Genomic DNA, 19,412 nt, shown 5'->3' on the forward strand with positions numbered 1-19,412 from the left:
GGGCACTGATGGCGATGGAGGGAGGAGTGATGCCGGCCTCCCTCCCGGCATTACACTTCAGTGGCTGGTGCCGCGATCTTCCTTTCTCTCCACTGGCGTGGGGGGAGAGCAGCAGGGGGCATCGGTAACCCCCTCCCCTTCGTGCGCCAGTGCAGGGTGTGTTCAATTAGTAGCCAGTGTTAAGCGGAGGCTTGCTGAAAATAGCAACCCAGAACCTGAAGAGGCCAATTCTGTTCTAAGGTGATGTTACTAGAGACTGCTAGTGTGAGAAAGCTATCCACACACAGAGACATTGTGCTAAGCGAACGTGCTGTTGATTATAAGAAGTGTATTAAGTGTTCAGACCTTGCTGCTGCTGAAAGACATTAGTAACCTCCCTAAAGTACCCGCAAAGCTAACTCAGCTCCGGCTTGCATTTAGTCCTGGTATATAAAGAGACATTGTTCCTGTCAAGTCCGTTTCAAGTCAGGCGTTAAAGTTATAAGTTCTTCAATTGATTTGTTCTGCAGAATTACCGAGAGTTTGACATTTAAAGGGAACCTAACAGTCCTAAAGGAGATAAGTGGAGGAGGAGTTACATTGCATGTTGTGATACTAAAGTGTGGTTGTAACGATCGGTGTAACACAGAGAGGGTCTGATTACCGGTGATCTGCAGTATCACCGAGAATGCAGAATATACCCGATTATTGACGATCTGCAGTATCACCGATAATCAGATATATCTACTAACCTCTGGACACCTGAGATATGAGAGTGTTAGGAGCGACAGTAATACTTTGAGGACTGTACCACAGAAGTAGGTACAGAAGCAGTAAGGAATACTGCACAGAAGTACGTTCCTTCCGTTAGCCTAGACTCTCCCGGGGGAGGAGCTAGGCTGAGAGTAGGAAGGACAGAGAGTGAGTGACACCAGTGAGGGTGTCACTAACAGGTCTGGGAACTGCCTCTAACAGTAAGGCCAGTTCTCGAGGTCAGGCAAGCCAGGTCGTTAAAACACAGACAGATAAGGTACAGATCAGGAGACAGATACGTAATCCAATGGACAGGCAGAGTTTGGCAACGGAGTATCAGAATAGCAAGGTACAGAATCAGGAGGCAGATACAGAGTCCAGGAACGAGCAGAGTTTGGCAACAGGATATCAGAATAGCAAGATACAGAATCAGAGACCATAGGAATGGTCAGGCAGGCAGAAGGTCATAATAAATAATACAATACAATATTCCTAAGCTAAGGTGTGAGCTCCGTGATCATCAACACCTTTGGAAACTGATCTAGAACACAGATACTGACAAGGTCTGAGTGCTACCACGTAGTGATCGCAACGCCAGACACCAGAGAAATGACCAGCAGCCAGTATATATACTATAGCGCTCTCCAGCGCCACCCCTAAGTGCTGGACCAATGAGAACTGGTGAAAATGTCAGCTGACCAGCTTGGTCAGCTGACTCTCCTCTGGCTGTCATATAAGCTCTGCCTCTCAGCGCGCGCGTCCTTCTGAACCTGTGTGGACTATCAGTCCCAGCCACACCAGACATGTTTTGCAATGTATCTGCTGACTCGGGCGCGGGACCCGCCGCGCTGCTCTCCAAGCAAGCGGCGGCCTCCCCGCGTCCAACCACACTGTCATTAACATTGTCATGCGCACAATCTGCTGCATCCAACGCGGACTTCACCGCTCTGCCCATGCGGCATGCAGCGGTTTTTCCGCGTTGTGCCGCCATGTTGGACGCGGAAACAGCCGCCTCACTCTGAGTACTTGTGGCGGCTTTTCCGCGTTTCCTCACAGTGGTGCAGGAGAAACCAGGTGATATCTGATCAAGATACAAAGTCAACTAAGTTGAAGTACATGTTTTGCATCAACTCTAAATTAGAGCTTATTCAGCCTTAAAGTCAAAGTGCACTTAAACAAATTGTAGGAGGGTGATATTGATGGTATAGAGGGGTGCATCGGTCACTTTATATTTTATTTTATTTGCTTTTATTTTGTTCTAACTTTTTATGATTATTTGATTTGTATTTTATTTTGTTTATTATTTTGGGAGGTCCTATTCAAAGGGGAGGTGTTAGGAGGTAGAGTGAATTGAATGTTACCATACAAGGAGTAAAGCGCATAACAGATAACAGATCTGTGAACAAGTTGAACGTCCTACTTGGGACCAACCAGCGAAACTGTTAATTGTTCAGTACCATCTCCAGAACTGTCACGAGTTCCTAAAAGGTCTTGCTGAGCAAAGTAGCTTGGACTTGGTTAGAAGGGACTGAGAACTGTTTAGGAACTGAACTGTATTTCTCAGTAGACCAGCCCCTTACCCCCAGCCCACACCCAACAACGGTACTGTGTATTGTATATGCTGTAAAGTGGATTGTTGTACGAGAAGACCTTTGTAGCTCAAATACTTTGTATGTAACTAACCTTTTTTATTCCGCAGCTTTTACCGGTGCACCGGCTGTGAAGACCAGGAGATTGTATTATTTGACCTTTGATATGCAAGGAAAGTGTGTTGTGACATTGAAGTGTATTTGTTTGATCTACTTCTACAATGACCACTGTTAGGTCACGAATACATCTTTGATCATTTCCCCTGAGTCAGTGTCTGGTGGATTCCACTCAGCCGGGTGCCTGGTGCTAACGGATAAATCGGGTTACACATGTAGTACATCATTTATTATTAGTCTGTGAAAATTAATTTACTATTATTAGAATCTGTGAAAATATTTTGCTTACATTTTAGAAATTGTCAAAGTCAGGGCAGGGCATTAATAGGAACACATTTTGCAGTAAAACATCTTAGAAGTTCTAATCTTCCCCAAGATTTACCTTAACAAGAACAGAAAGCTATCATTGCAAATAGCTACAAACATCTTCCACAGGAATTTATGCAATTAGGCATTACAGCCAGGTAGTCCCCGACTTATGAACGCCCAATTTACAAACGACCTGCCGATATGAACAGCATGGATTCTGTGATTATGTGGGAACAAGTAAAAAAAATCAAATTGGACTTGTAGTTTTTTAGAAAATCGATTAAAAAAATTCAAAGAAAAAAATGGCTTTTAAACTTGTACTACAGGCACAAGGGGCAGAGGTGAAACGGGGGGACACTGGAGGCACAGAGTAGGTACAGGGGACAGAGATGGCACAGTATTCCGACTTAACAGATTCAGGTTAAAAACGAACTTATAGTCCCTATCTCGTTTGTTAACCAGGGACTACCTGTATTAAAAATATTGTCATTTTAACTTGCTGCCGACTATGAATTGTAAAAATCGCTTAAAGACCATCGCCAAACACCAACGCAAAGAATTTTAAAATGTAAAATATCATATAATATGTACATTTCTCTCACAGTAAAATGCACTATAAATTACTTTTTTCATAAGTCACTGTCACTTATAGTAGGTGGCAATCAAACAGATCTCACATGTTTTGGACTAGTCCGTCTACTCATGGTGGATTCTCAAGGTATTCTTCGTTTTAAGCACTTACTGGATGGCAGTTTCTCAGTCCCACTTCCAAACGAATGTGCCAATGAGAAGGTAGGGCCTGCTGGGTTCTTTGCATTGATCCTTTCGAGGGAGACCTTTTTTAAAGCATAGTGTAAATATTGATAATCCTCAATGATGATTTGGGCTAGTCTAAAAACTGTCAGACCTGTAAGTTATGGCAATATACGACAAAGTAATTTATAGTGTATTTTTCAGTGGCAGAAATGTACACCTTATATGTGTGTGTAAACATGTACATTTTACTATTTTTTTGTGAAAGCACACCAATGCATTTCTATCCATTGCAACACGGACCCCGTTCAATTACACTGTATGGGGAAACGCACAGAATCGGACATATGCATGGATCACAATACATTAGTGGGAACATCAGTCAGTACTCCTTATGCAGTGTCACAAATCCCTGTGGATTTTAAACCATGCATTGCCGAAAGAGAACCACAACGTGCGCACTGGTAAGCAGCCCTGAGGCTCAAATTGCATTTATTTGCAGGCCAGTAATAATCTGTACTGTCTTCATGGAGTACAGACTGCCTAGAAACTCCCCATCTTGCTGCATGAGCACTTGGACTAATCCATTTATATATTTTATGTTATGTCCTGGAAAAATGGACTTGGGTTTGCAGTTAATGACCTCAAGTGCACCAAGGCAGCCACAAATTCATTTAGAATGCGGCATTTTAGACACAATAATTTAAGGAAAATGGTTTCCTACATAACATAACAGGACAGGAAGGGACTAAATGATGCTGCTCGTGTAATTCTTCAAGCTAAAATTGTGTCGCTGGATTTCACTTAACTGCTAAAATATCTGCTCATTCTGTTTTATTGCTTTCATTTACATAGACATTTCTGTAGACATTAGGAAGTCATTACAGCTAGATTAGTGTGGAAAGAGCAGAAGCAGGTGGAGAAAACATCATTGTAGCTGAGTAAGAGCTGCTGGGCTGACCTGAGCAATGCTTATAATCTGCCATGTGCTATTGATTAGAGAATGTAAAGCCAGCTAGGTAAGATGTACCACTGACCATGTCAAATGTCAGGCTACACTCAGAGGGCACAGCTTCACCAGCTTCCTACCTCTATGCCAGTGATACTAAACTGTTTATTTATGCCATTGCCATTGCTTTTGTTTTTGACATAATTTACAATAGATAACAGGCATTGATTTAGTAGTTCCTGTTAGAAGTCAAATATACACATAGAGTATATAATTCATGCTAATATATACATGTACTGCTGCATAAAGTTCCCACAGGAAGCTCTGGGGAAATTGGCTTGGATGCAGAGCTTAGTCTATGTATAGCTAAAGCTCTGAATGCATCAATGGGTGGGAGGCCTTGTGGCCCAAGATGCTTGGTTTGGGGACTACATAGCTCCCAACTGTCCTACTTTTGAAAGGAAAAGGTTGTCTTTGGGAACCGAATCCCTTTGTCCCTCTTTCTTACTTATTTGTCCCTCTTTCAGGACTGATGTACAAATATATGTATTTTTCTATTGAAAATGTGTTTAAAGGATACCCGAACTGAAATGTGACATAATGAGATAGACATGTGTATGTACAGTGCCTAGCACACAAATAACTATGCTGTGTTCCTTTTTTTCTTTCTCTGCCTGAAAGAGTTAAATATAAGGTATGCAAGTGGCTGACTCAGTCCTGACTCAGACAGTAAGTGACTACAGTGTGACCCTCACTGTTAAGAAATTCCCCATTTTTACCTCTTTCTTGCTCTCAGAAGCCATTTTCTGCTAGGAAAGTGTTTTATAGTTGGAATTTCTTATCAGGGAGGGTCACACTGTAGTCACTTCCTGTCTGAGTCAGGGCTGAGTCAGCCACTTGCATACCTTATATTTCACTCTTTCAGGCAGAGAAAGAAAAAAAGGAACACAGCATAGTTATTTGTGTGCTAGGCACTGTACATACACAGGTCTATCTCATTATGTCACATTTCAGTTCGGGTATCCTTTAATCGACTCAAGTTTATCCCCATGCTTTAAATGGATATATTTCTTATTTTCAGATGTTAATATGAAGGAAAATGAACCAGGTTAGAAAGGGCCAGTGTGGTTTGAATAATAATACAACATATTTTTCTCATGAAATCTTTACAGTTGACTGTGTCTTTAGGGGTGTGTTAGGGGCATGGTTAGAGGGTGGCAGGGGTGTGGCTTAAATGTCCCACTTTCTGATCTCAAAAAGTTGGGAGGTATGGTACTGGCACTCTGCAATGTATAGCTGAAGCTGTTGTCAAATAAACATGGTGGTGGTATCAGTAATTGTTATCAGTTAGGCCACATTCACAGTGGTGCGGTGTAGCAGATGCTTTGTACCACAACTATAACATAATATATTACACATGGAAGACATATATTTACCACTTGCAGCGAATAGCTGATGGAACAGAGCAAAGAGAAGATTGTGAAAGATAACTTGCCTGCTGCTGTGGAATCAAATTACTTCATTCTGGAAGCTGATTACCATGGATGGGAATTCTCATGGAAGGGGTCTACTCTCCCTGTCTCTATCTGCAAAATTTAAAAAATACTTCCTTATTTATTTTATGTACCTATTATCTGTACTCCAAGTCTGTATGTATGAACTGCTGCCATAACGCAATATATGACAGGTTCACCACACCATGGTTGGGCACATTTTCCCATCTCACTTCACCGCCCACACACCCTGCTACCCATCCCATTATGGGGCTATATTCATGTGGTCCCCATATACTATTAGCACTTCCCCATGTCCCTCTTGGTGGTTCCTTGTATTTACTGCCTTTGTATTGGGGATAGTGGGGGAGTTATGTACTCATTGGGAATGGTGATGATGAATGGAAGTTATCTATTTATGCTCCCATGGAAACCCCTTGTTTTTATTTATGCTTTCATGGAAACACCTTGTTTTTTAAATGGATGTGTGATTTCTCTATTGAGGGAACTACTTTTATTTTCACAGTGGATATTTATTTACAGTACCTCACAATATATGAGAACTAGTGTGCTTCATAAATAAAGGGTTTCCTTGCAGCTTGAAAGACCCATCTTGAAGATGCATTGTGGGAATATCATGTTATATCTGTAGCATAAAACATATGCATGAAGAGTAGGGAGTATAAGTATATGCATGGCACATTTCACCAAGAGAAAGAATCTTACACTAAACTCTGAGAACAATATGGCTCACCTCATTATACAGCACTCACAAAATTAAGCAGTTTATTTTGGTGTTTGCATGCCTCATTAAGGGTTATTTTAAGGACAGTTAGATTTACTGTAGCTGAGTCTTTTTAATACATGCATATTCTAAATTAGCCTGATATAGTATAGCGATAACCCGAACAGGAAATAAACACATACTCTATGAAAGATGTGTATAGGTACGAACAGATGTTCAAAAAGGGACAGGCAATTTAACTGGTTTCACATATACCAGCTAGCTAATACCCGCATGACACAATAATGGCATATCATGAAAACATGTACACTTACTGAAACATATTTAAACTTTGAATGAATACTAATCAATCATACATGATAAAACATAGTAAATTCATATATAAACCCCCTTGTAGACCTGCACATAGCTGGAATAGGCTTCAAGACCATAAGCAAGAAGTTTGGTTAGAAGGTGAAAATTGTTGATGCAACTATTCAAATATGGATGAATTTTAAAATAACCATCAATGGCCTTTGGTCTAGAGCTCCTTGCCTCATGGGGTGTGGATGATCATGTGAATGATGAACGATCAACCCACAACTACATGGGAGGAGCTTGTTAATGATCTAAAGGCAGTTGGGACCACAATTATCAAAAAACACCATAGGTAACACAATACGCTATAAAGGATTGAAATCTTGCAGCACCAAGAAAGTCTCCCTGCTCAAGTAGGCACATGCAAAGTCAATGTAAGAGTGAACAGAGGCGCCAGCAGGATAAAAGGTTCTAAAAGGCTTAAAATCCCTCAGGAGGTGGTGGTGGACTCGCCTCCCCGAAGCAGACAACATACCGTCCGTTTTATGACAACAGGTTTATTAATATACTCCAAAACAAACAGTGCAACGCGTTTCACGGGTATGTTCCCGCTTCCTCAGGCAATAAACAGATAGGAGTACACAGTATAGTCTCAAGGTCACGAATAGCACTATTCGTGACCTTGAGACTATACTGTGTACTCCTATCTGTTTATTGCCTGAGGAAGCAGGAACATACCCGTGAAACGCGTTGCACTGTTTGTTTTGGAGTATATTAATAAACCTGTTGTCATAAAACTGACGGTATGTTGTCTGCTTCGGGGAGACGAGTCCACCACCAGCTCCTGAGAGATTTTAAGCCTTTTAGAACCTTTTATCCTGCTGGCGCCTCTGTTCACTCTTACATTATCAATATCCACCCCTGGTGGAGGGGTTGACCCCCATTTTTCCTTATCTACAGAGAGCGACTTTTAATCCTGAGTGAGGACAGGTCTAATCTCCTTACCTGCCTATACAGTGGTTACCTAGGCGGTAACCCACGTTTGTGAGTATATACATTATATACTTTTCATTTCCAACCCCTTGTTTTGCATACTACACTATATTGGGCTCTCTGTATTTCTTTTGTCTTTACATGCAAAGTCAGGGCAGGATTTGTACTTTTTACCACCAAGGCCATCACCGGCTGTCCCTAACTGACAACATTTCACACCCCCCCCTTAAAATAGGTAGCCAGATGCCATCTCCTCCCCCTTTCCCTCTAGTATAGGTACCCTGATGCCATTCCTCCCCCCCCCCTCCCCCTCGAGTAGGTAGCCAGGTGGTGTTCCCCCCTCCAGTGTGTATATAATTTTTTAACCACAGTGCAGCAGAAGCAGCCAGGAGACTCTGGGCTGGTCTTCAAGCCCTTAAATGGAACCAATATAAAAAAAATAAATGGTGTCACTAGCACTTAAAACACTAGACTGCTAAACAATCTGCAATTTAAATAACTATTAAAACTTACAGCCTTAAAAATTGTCCTCAAGTTTGAATTCTGACTCTATTAGATTGTAAATTGGACTCACTGTCTTATAACAGACAACAACAATGTTCTGAAGAATAGGTGACTGGAGTAATCTGCCAATACAGTAGAGTATGTGTAAACAGTCAGGACCCCTGTAGCTGCTCTGCACAGTAGCCATTGCAGGAGGAAGTCAGCAGTTTGTTGTGTTAAAGTAATCGTGAATAGTGAGGCTATGCACCGTTTGTGGGCCTCTGTGTATCTAAATTAGTCCCAGGGCTTCCAGGGCTCCTATGTGTCCCTGCGCTGTCTGCTTGTCTTAGCAGCAGAGGTACGCACCTCTCCAGGCTCCAGAGCTGATACTTCATTCTCCCCTCTCTGTCAGCTGCTGTGCATCTTTCTCTCCAGTCGGCGTCTTTTACATGTGACTCGCTTGCACATTACCAGTGCATCACATGATAGGAATCGCTGGCAAGAGAGAGTGGTGCACAGCAGGGCAGCAGCAGGGGTTTGTGTGCTGGTGGCCGGCACCTATTAACTTCCACCCCTTCTCTGCTGCCGCTCTAGGTCATGGCCTACATGGCCATGCCCCAAATCTGGGTCTGTGCAAAGGCCTGTCATTAGTTTGCCAGTGAAAAGTAATATATTGAAGACTTGGGAGAAAGTGTTGTGGTCACATGATAACAGAACAGAGCTCTTTGGAACCAACATGAACAGCCGTGTTTTGGAGGCAGAAAAATACTATATATACTATACTGAGTATAACTCAGAGAACACCATCCCCACTGTCAAGCATGGAAGTGGAATCATTTTGCTTTGCAGTTGTTTTACTTCTAAGTATACAATTGCAGGACACTGCATTGAGGGGCCAATGAACCTTAAAGTTTTGGATGAGAACCTCCATCCCTCAGGCACAACACTGAAAATGTGTTGTGGAATGGGACCTGGATGTTTTGCAACTTGATTACCAGTATTATGTTTTCTGCTGTACTCATTTCTTTTTAAGAAACATTTAACGTACATAGAAAAAACAGGACTGAACACCAGATTATAAACCTGGAAATGTTCCAATTTTCAAAAAATGAAATCAGACAAATGTATCTTTATAAACTGTGCAATAAAAGGGCCACTATTATGAAAAACTGTAAAACTGAATATACATGTGAACATATACATACAACATATGATGTGTATATATATATATATATACAGTAAATGATTTACATTTGTACCAGAGTAAAATGCAATCCAAGGGCCCATTCTCACTCAGGCGATTCGCAGGTGAGTCCCACTGATGGCTGAAGCGCTTGCGCAATACAAACTAATGGCAGTGATCTCACTGCCGTGATTGCCGCCGATCGTGATTCTTGATTAGTGGCAATGGCAAAGCTCTGTGCATGTAGGATTTTACCGCAATTCTGAAGCGATTGTGATACAGTGTTTAAAAAGCATTGATTACGATCGCTGGGGAATCCCGAGAATGTACAGTGATTTTACCAAGCTAATCACAGTAAAATCACCTGAACAGAAATTGCGACAAGTGAGAACGGACCCTCAATGACTGTTTTTACTATGTACTTGTAACTTAGTAGTTATTCGATAAAGCAGGAAAGAAGAAAGCCATTTTGTGAAGTTGGCTGTACAGAAATAATATACTTTATGAGTGTACATATTTCTGCACGTCAGACACACATGCCAAATTGCAGTGAACACAATCAATATGCTACAGTATGAGCTATTATCTCAGTAGAAAACATGGCACAGGGATGATAGTACCTTTAATAAGAAGACAGAACAGAAGGAAGTGGAATCATTCTGGGATGTAGCCCAGAAATATATATTAACTTACTGCTGACAAAAGAGTTAAAATTTAAGTTTGAAAATGAATATGTTCCAGCTTGCTCATAGTGGAAGTCTGGCATAACATAGAGCTAAAAAAACCTCCCAATTTCTAATTTACTGTATAGTTATTAATTATACCTGCCTTGGCCCAAGATAAACTCATCTGTGCGAAAATTGCAAGTCCTCCCCAGATCAAATGGCAGAATTGCTGGGAGTTGCCATCTTGCATAATAATGCAATATCCAGTTTAATCTGTAAACCTAGATGCTACTTTCAGACAATCTGCTATCTTGCAGTCTACATTTTTAAATTGCATAAAATTCTCTCTGAAGTCTTATATCCTCCATCCAGAGGCAAAAGATTTGGCAGCCTGGAGAGCTTAGTACTGCAGCTCAGTATGCAACAGCATAGTGACAAATAGGACTGCAGCACAAAATGAACACAAGACTATCACCAAAGCTGGCTATACACTACTCAAGTATCACTCAGTACAGAGATAACCCATCAGTAGGCCTAAAATCAAAATTCTCAAATTAATATCATAACACACCAGGTAGCTACCATATAGACATTGCAAGCGTAAATTGGCTATTGGTTCTGCTGGTTGAGTGTTTGTGATGCAGGCATATGCTGTACCCACAGGATTTTACTTGAAGTTATTTCAGACCTCTTGACCTTGCTTGTGTCATGCACTAGAGTACACCAGTAATTTAAAGGACCACTATCAAGGAAAATTGTAACATTTAATATACATGTAAACACATACAAACAAGAAGTACCTTTCTTCCAGAGTAAAATTAGCTATAAATTACATCTCCCTTAATGTTGCTGTCACTTAGGGTAGGTCAGAACCGGTTTTGAACTAGTCTATCTCTTCATAGGAGATTCCCAGGATGGCCTTTATTCTTTATAAAGACATTCCCTGAAAGGATTTATATTTATGGATTATGGCCAGCCTCCCTGTTCGCTGCACACTTCTTTAGCAGTTGGACGGAGCAACTGTCATTCACTAAGTGCTTTTGAAAATAAAGACAACCCCAAGAATCTCCCCATGATGAGATGGGCTAGTCCAAAACCTGTCAGTTCTGTCATATTTCTACTGCCTACTGTAAATGACAGAAACATAGGATAAAAGTAATTGATGGCTCGTTTTACTCTGGAAGAAATGTGCTTCTTATTTCAATGTGTTTACATGTATTTTACATTTTATGATATTCATGATAGTAGTCTTTTAAATGTTCACCTTGCCTAATGCTAGGAACCTCCCTGTCTGAAACAAGAATACAATGTGAATTTACTCTGCCACTTTAGAGAGGATTTAAAGGATGGACTGATATTCTAATGATTTAACATGACAAATGTAAGTAAGACATAGAGTGTTTTCACTTTAAGCAAGATTTTCAGCACAAATTCAATATTTTTCAGTCTAGGCTTCATTAAAACTGAGCTGCGTTTGAAAAATATTCATGCTCTAGGCATTTTAGAAGTTCAAGGAAGGCACCATTTATCTTTTTTTGTCTGCCAGTCATATTCCATTGTCACTCAGATGTTCCGAAGGGACTTGGGATATCTTGATGTCTGCAGACATTTTAATATGAAAAGAATAATTTGAATGGTGCCAGGAAAATCCACTCGTCAGGCGGCTCTATATTTTGAATCCAGGCCCCGGCTTCATTATTGAAGCACAAATGGATTAGCTACAAAGAACAAATGTAAGGAGAGAGAGGTTAAGAAGCAATTATTAGAAATGCTGATCTAAATGAGTATATCTTTCATGATTCTGCAAATAAAGAACCAGACAGCAAACGTCCTTCTGATCTATGTAGAGGGCCTCATTAATCCTGGCCTGGCACTGAATGGGTTATTGAGAAAGAGCAAGGCAGCAAATTGACTATTGACAAGGTCAGTCCCATGAAATAATCAACATTGATATGTATCTTGGTCTTGTGGACATGACTGTCTAGGCCTGCCTGTCAAATCCCTTGCCTCCCCGCTTTCCCCTTCATGTATTCTGCACTCTGCTTTGTTTATTGTATAAATTATTTTTCAGGTCTGCAAAATAAAGGTCAAATGTGCTGTTCAGTTTCTTAAAAAAAACTGGGAGAATATGTAAGGATGAGCGCATAAAATGCTAATGCGGTTCAAACATACACCTGACACCCATCTTACTGTCCTGTTACAGGAGGAAGTCGGGAGGCTTCAGCACTCATTCGAGCAAATCCATGACGGGGCCTGCTTGCTTGAAAGGTAAACGCTCTTTCTTGGCAATTGATGTGACATTAATTCTATCTATGATACACATCTTTCTTTACCTGGCAACTGAGTAACAACAGCTAGTAGTTTAGGGACGTTGCTGAAAAGTTAAAGCGCACAAGAGATACAATTGTGTTCTAAAACGGTCTCTCCTCACATGGGTCCAGTCAAAAATGGCGCATATGAAAAATGGCGCACGGTGATGCCGCTGTTTTTTTTTTTTTTTTGCTGCTTAATGTTATTTAACAATACGCTATAAACGTTTTTAAACACTATTTAATGTTTAGCTATAACACGTAAGTTCTTCTCTGTGTTGCCTGCTGTTAATCTCATTAAAAGAGAACCTCAAAGCTGCCATGTCAAATATCAGCCAGATGACAGAGGCTACAAATAAAAATGCCAGGGCTCTGCTACTGCCCTGTAAGAACTTTCTTACCCTGTGCATGATGCTGGTGGCTGGTGGCCGGCTGGCAGTGCCTGCAGTCTAGTTGTGCTGGCAGTGGTCAAGCAGCCGATCCCGTGTGGGTGACCCAGCTCACTGCTGCCTGCGTGGCATTCTGGCTCCTGCTGCTGCGCTCTCCTCCTGCCAGCGTCATCCCCGCCCTGTTCCAACCATCCTCACCCCGAGATCTGATTTTACTAGACAGCAGAGGTGCCAGGGCTAACGTGTCTGCTCTCCACCCGTCCATTCCTCATTCCTCCTCGTCCTCCTCACGGTGGGTTAATTAACGTTAAAAACAATAAAATGATTATTAGCATATGCCACTTAACAATTTAATCTTTAATTAGTTTTTGTCTCTACTCCATAATTAAACATTGATATTGCTAAATAACGTTAAGGCTATGTTTTCAATGCAGCGCCATTTATAAACATCGCGCTGTGCGCCATTTTTCTCTGACCCAGATCACATGCTAGGCAATTTTAGTGCAAGTGTGAAGTCCTTTTCAACTGAATGGGGTAGAAATGCAATTGCACAACAAATGAAGCAGGCACTGAGTTGTTGATTTGTCAGGTATAGGATTGCATCATTTAAAACTGCGCACAACAATTTGTGTGTTCCACTGTTCCAGTGTGTTCCACAAACCACATGCACATGGAGGCCATTTATAAATATGATTGGGGATTAGTGTTGCTCGTGTGAACCAGGACTCATAGAGTTGTATTTCATCAATATGATCAGCTTATAGATGTACAAGGCCTCACCCCCATCTTTGCATCGCTGATGGCATTTTCAGCAACACACAGTGATGTAATCTGCAAGCACATCAGAAGTGCAGTCTGCACTGTTTGATGTTTTCATGCATACATTTGCTTTGTGCAACGCAGTGTGATTCCATTTATTACAATAAACAGGACCTTGATTGCATTGCAGAGAATTGTCTAGCCACACAAGTGCCCTGCGTTGCACACAGCTTTGAAGTGAGGATGAGGCCTAAAGGTAGCCATACATCTAGCCATGAGGGGCAGATTCGACCAAGAGACAAATCTCTCTCTTATTAAGTCAGATTAGAGTGATATCTGTCGGCTGCCCATACACCGCAGGCCGATTCACAAACATTTGCATGCTGAGATTGATCATGAATCGGCCTTGTGACACCGCATCCAACCACCTCACTGACCTGATGTTGTCCGCCCTAATGTTCAATGTATCTTCTGGTGCCCAGTGCATGCTATACATTACCTGTCCACTGCCTCCGCTTGCTCCCTCCGTTGTCCATACACGTGCAACCATGTGGCAAGCGGACAGGTAATGTATAGTGTGCACTGGCCACTGGGGGGCATTTTACATTTTGGAGGTCAGCACCGGAGGTTTCATCACATTGCTTGCCGTTACTGTCGTGCACCTGATCGAGCAAGTCGGCCCTTAATTTTGCAGCATGTCTGATCGAGTAATGCAACCAATTTTGGCTCGCAATTAGCCACATTTTCGGTCGGGCATGCCCTTGGCGGCACCGATTTTCATCAGATTCCGTTTATAATAATTATATCGGATGGTTGATAGGCAGCCAAGTCACCTGATGTATGGCCACCTTAAGGCTCAGACTTGTGTGTTCACTTCCTGCTGTAGCTATATCATTTCTAGTAAATCTGAGTCTCACAAATCTATCACCTGATGACATTATTCTTATGAGTTCTGCTACACAATTAGCAACACTACTGAAAATCACAGTTCATAGTACAAATGAACTGCGATATAGCCATAGTTTTCTCTGCATTGCACTTAATAATATAAATAATAATCCGAACATTTGTATAGCACTTTTCTCCTGGTGGACTCAAAGCGCTCAAGAGCTGCAGCCACTGGGACGCACTCAAGACGAGGCAGTGTTAGCGTGTCTTGCCTTGAACTCCTTACTGAATAGGTACTGAACCTTTCCAGGATTCGAACCCTGGTCTCCCATGTCAAAGGCGGTGCCCTTAAACAGTACGCTAACCAGCCACTACATGTCACTCGTGACATGCTATTGCATTTGTAATTTCCAATGGGGAGTAAAAATGTGAAATGGTAGATAACAGCAAGAAAACAGCATAGAATTGCATTTGCACGAGAAAAATTCTGCATGCACCCCACTTGCATTCGGTTGTAAATTGAATATCACCAGAGGAAAAATGGACACCGTAATGTTAGGCATGGTGTCTGTGCAATTGGCAAATCACATGTGATCCAAATATTGGATCAAAACACAGTCACTGGAAAATGTGCCTAACTCTCTCAAGTGCAAGGTTTATGTTAGTTTTTCAAGCATAGCTTTATGTCATCCAAGACCAAGACACCATGTGGTGGAATGTCCTATGAGAGATTGGTTTTATGTGCAGACTTCCTCTGGATCCCACTGGGGTCATTTCTGGAACATATTTGTCTGCATTATGGCAAGATTATAAATAAGCAGCAGAGCACACCTTTCCATATATATCTATAATTGTACTTTGCTAAGCCTAATTTAACAATAACGTTTTCTGAACTGGAAATGCTGTTTACTCAGTGATGTTTAAGTGCAAGGTATATTTAGACTTCAGTGATTTTTTTTTCTTCTCTGTTAAATCAGGATTCTTTGAGGCAAAGCAGCCCACACATATTCCCAAGGTATTAAGTTGTTTTAGGTCTCTGCACTCAGCACGTTATTCAGTGACTTCAGGTGTTATACTTAGGCTTTCAACTAAGAAATTTCATTTGCGTTACACAATTGCTGTAACTTATATCAGTACAACATACAGTATGTCATTTAGTAATTTAATTATATTACAAATCTTCTGAATTTGTTTCATGTTAGCCATGATTTCCTGAAATATATATATATTCAGAACAACCCCAGGTTCCCAAAGAGTTTAAATGATGTGTACTGTGTATGCAGCATCACCAGTTAGTGTCCCTGCCTTGCTCAGACCTGGATCAAACATGTCTTACCTCCCCCAGTCCCCCGAGATATTTATGATCCAAGTCTGAGCAATAAGTATATTTACTCATGACTATAAACCACTATAAAACCAACATATGGTGGCAATGATTAACCCCATACCACCCATGAATTATGGCTACAGGAAGACTTCAGTCCTACCAGGATTAGGCTACCTAACATTTTTGGGGTGGCCTGCAGGGCTTTTGCTTGGGGGAAATCTGACCTTAAAGTGTTAGACTGTTAAGTAAAGTTGGTTGCCCTATGCAAAGATTTGCTGTTAGGCAACACCTGCAGTTATGCAGTTACAGCCCTGGCTAAGACACTAATTACACCAAAGTAGCTTACTTACATATCACAAAGCTGGCTCAGAATTGCTCCTACTCTTTATAGATTCTTATTCTGAATTTCATGCCTATACTAGGCCAAGTAAAAAAAAAAGGGCCCATGCGGCTAGAGGACTAATTGGGCGCCACCATAGGTGCCACTACTAAATATTGGGAATTGGGAGCTGGAGCGGAAATTTGGGCACCATGTAAATAGCGCCCACTATATATCAGGCACCCAAATGCTGATATTTTGCAGTGCCTGAGATTTTGCGCACCACGGCTGCTGTGGGGGACGTTGCCGATAAGTAGGTAGTGTGTGCCGGGGGGGGGGGTGTAGGTTTAGGCATTAGGTAGGTAGTGAGTGCAGGGGGGTTATCACAGGCCCCCTAGTGGTCGGACTACTCAATACCTTCTAATGTATTTCAAGCTACAGACCGTCCAGCCTGGTGGATGCAATTGATGCGCTGAAACCACTGGAATTTGGCAGCAGACGGGCTAGAAGGGGGCTTGCGAGCTACAGTAACACAAACTACACACTATTTCAGGGTACAAAGCTGCCACCATCTCTGTAGTAAGGACAGAGGACCTACCTACTCTCACTGATTCTAAAACCTGCGAATAAGACAGTTAGAATACACACTATTCTGGCCAAAGCAATATAGTTACTTCCCGGTAGCCTCTCTTCCAAAAGCTAGGATTCATTCTGGTTGGCTGAATAATAGAGTGCAGCTGAGAAAATACGTAACTTAAGGTTTTTTATTTATAAATGCAATATAAATAATATATACAGAAAAAGCATTAAAAATAACGATTATAGAGAACTGTAACCCAGTGTAAAATAAAAAGGAAAGGAAATAAACGAATACTTAAGTTCAGATTAAATATGTCCCTTTGTAGAAGCAAGTTAAAGTCCTTTGTTCCTCATTACAGTTTAAACAAGATGGTAGCTAGCTCTGTCCTCATGCCAGCTGCATGCAATCTTTACGATGGTAAGATGGAGGACTGGGGTGGGGTCTCAGCCTTTTCCTTTTGAATTATCTAACTTTTAGGATGGGATCTCAGAGTCAGCCCCTGGGCTGGATTGGGCATTATTAAATTTTGGGTAGGAAGTTTGAGCTCAACAAATATGACATTCTCCATATTTCAGCCCACGCTTCTCGCACACAAATAATAATCCTAAATTCATATTCCTTAGAATATGTCAATTCCTTCGAAATCAGACAGGTATATGTTGGAATGTTCGGCCACTGAGAAGTTTAATAACTTAGTAGCTGGGTATGTCAGCGGCATAAATTTAATCTTAAAATACACAGCGGATCCTGACCAGCAAAATGATTTAATTTTCATACCAATCATATGTACGGCATCCTTTACAAGGCATTTATTCTCAATCTGTACCCAGTGGTGCCAGCAAGTCTGGTCTCCTGCTGAGTCAAGGCTGCTTCTGGCTTCCTTTACTGACAGGATAACCATTTGGTACTGCTGCTGGCAGATCCTTCACACCTAGGTGTCATTGGCCCTTGAAGGGAACTTCTTTTGAAACAGTTAATTGAAAACAAACATTGGCCTGATCACAGAACAAAAGTAATTCCATGAAAAAAGCTCTGCTATCAGCTACAAAAGACAGGCCCCAAGGCCATTTGCCTTCTGCTAGGACTACACATACAATTGGAATTGTACCGTTAATCACAATCGGTGCAGAAAACCAATTGTGATTGCGTTTTTTTCACTGCTCATCCGTAACAGGGGGAGTTTAGGTTTAGGCATTAAGGAGGTAGTGAGTGCAGGGGGGAGTTAAGATATAGGCATTAGGGAGGAGGTTTGTGCAGTGGGGGGAGTTTAGGTTTAGACGTTAGATAGGTAGTGTGTGCCGGGGGAGGGGGGTGAAGGGTTAGGCGTCGGGGCTCTGTGTGAGAGTAGGGTTAGGTTTGGCCATAGTAAAGTATCGGTATTTAATATCAATATTTTACACTTTTATATTGGCATTACTGGGCTCCCAAATTTCCAGGTGCCTTTATTTAGCGTACACATACTAGGCTGCTGCCCGAACAGCATTCCTGATTGGCTTTCAGCCAGTATGCAGGAAGAGCAGGAGAAGGTCCTGACTGGCTATATGATCTGTAAGTAACTTGATCTTAGTTTGCTGTTACTGTCAGTAGAAGAAGCACAGCTTGTATAACATTATAGAGCAAAATCAATAATGCAATATATTTACGTTATTGATCAGGGCTACTTTTAAAGCTTTCTACCAAGAAACCTTTACAAGGACTGTCATCCTTTAAAGAGGCCACCGAGCCCAATCAGACTTGTGGCTGCAATTTCCAATGGAAGCGGAGTGACTGGATGTAATGAGAAATTATGTTCCTGAGACTACAGAACACAGGCGCTTAGCTTAGCAGCTCTGCAGCCTTATACTGTAGATTGGCCAATGTGTCTCTTCGCTTTAATATGTTATACCATTTTTAGCCATGTATATACATATATAATGTCTTTTTTTTAACCTAAATTGTCCATCTTACTCAAGATGTTAATCTTCAGTGCTGTGTTTTTTATATTGACTTGGGGAATGCAGAATTCCTAAGAAACATTTAATAGGCTGATGGTAAATCACAACTGATTCGGAACCGCATATTAGCTGCAAACATAAAAGTAGATCATTATGTCTGAAAGGAAATTATTCAGAACAGAGACATCAGTTCTTCCTAATCTTTAAATGGCTCATTACCTTTTTGTGGCCTTCCTCTGGTTATATATGTATGCGGATACAATAAAATTAACAGAAGCACTTTGTTGTTGTTTTCACAGCCACCAGGATGGAATGGACATAGATAATAATAGAGTCAAGTGTCTTGGCTGCAAGCAACCACTGGAGTCCAAAGTGAAAATGTGAGTGGCATCTTTTACATGAACGATCATGTGCTTAAAGGCCACCTGAAGCGAGAGGGATATGGAGGCTGCCATATTTATTTCCTTTTAAGCAGTACTAGTTACCTGGCTGTCCTGCTGATCCTCTACCTCTAATACATTTAGTCATAGACCCTGAACGTGCATGCAGCAGATCAGGTGTTTCTAACATTATTGTCAGATCTGACAAGATTAGCGGCA

The 19,412-nt window shown here is 41.4% G+C and overlaps 1 protein-coding gene across 2 annotated transcripts in view; it reads left to right on the top strand.

Annotated features, from left to right (window-relative positions):
* SCHIP1 (schwannomin interacting protein 1) overlaps positions 1-19,412 on the top strand; it is a 538,791-nt gene that overhangs the window by 86,221 nt on the left and 433,158 nt on the right. For both annotated transcript variants that reach the window (XM_068280922.1, XM_068280923.1), the window contains exons 2-3: positions 12,512-12,576; positions 19,113-19,193. In XM_068280922.1, coding sequence (XP_068137023.1) covers positions 12,512-12,576; positions 19,113-19,193 — 146 coding nt within the window. The remainder of the gene's footprint in view (positions 1-12,511; positions 12,577-19,112; positions 19,194-19,412) is intronic.

This window comes from Hyperolius riggenbachi, chromosome 4 (assembly GCF_040937935.1).
Source record: "Hyperolius riggenbachi isolate aHypRig1 chromosome 4, aHypRig1.pri, whole genome shotgun sequence".
Lineage (NCBI taxonomy): Eukaryota > Metazoa > Chordata > Amphibia > Anura > Hyperoliidae > Hyperolius > Hyperolius riggenbachi.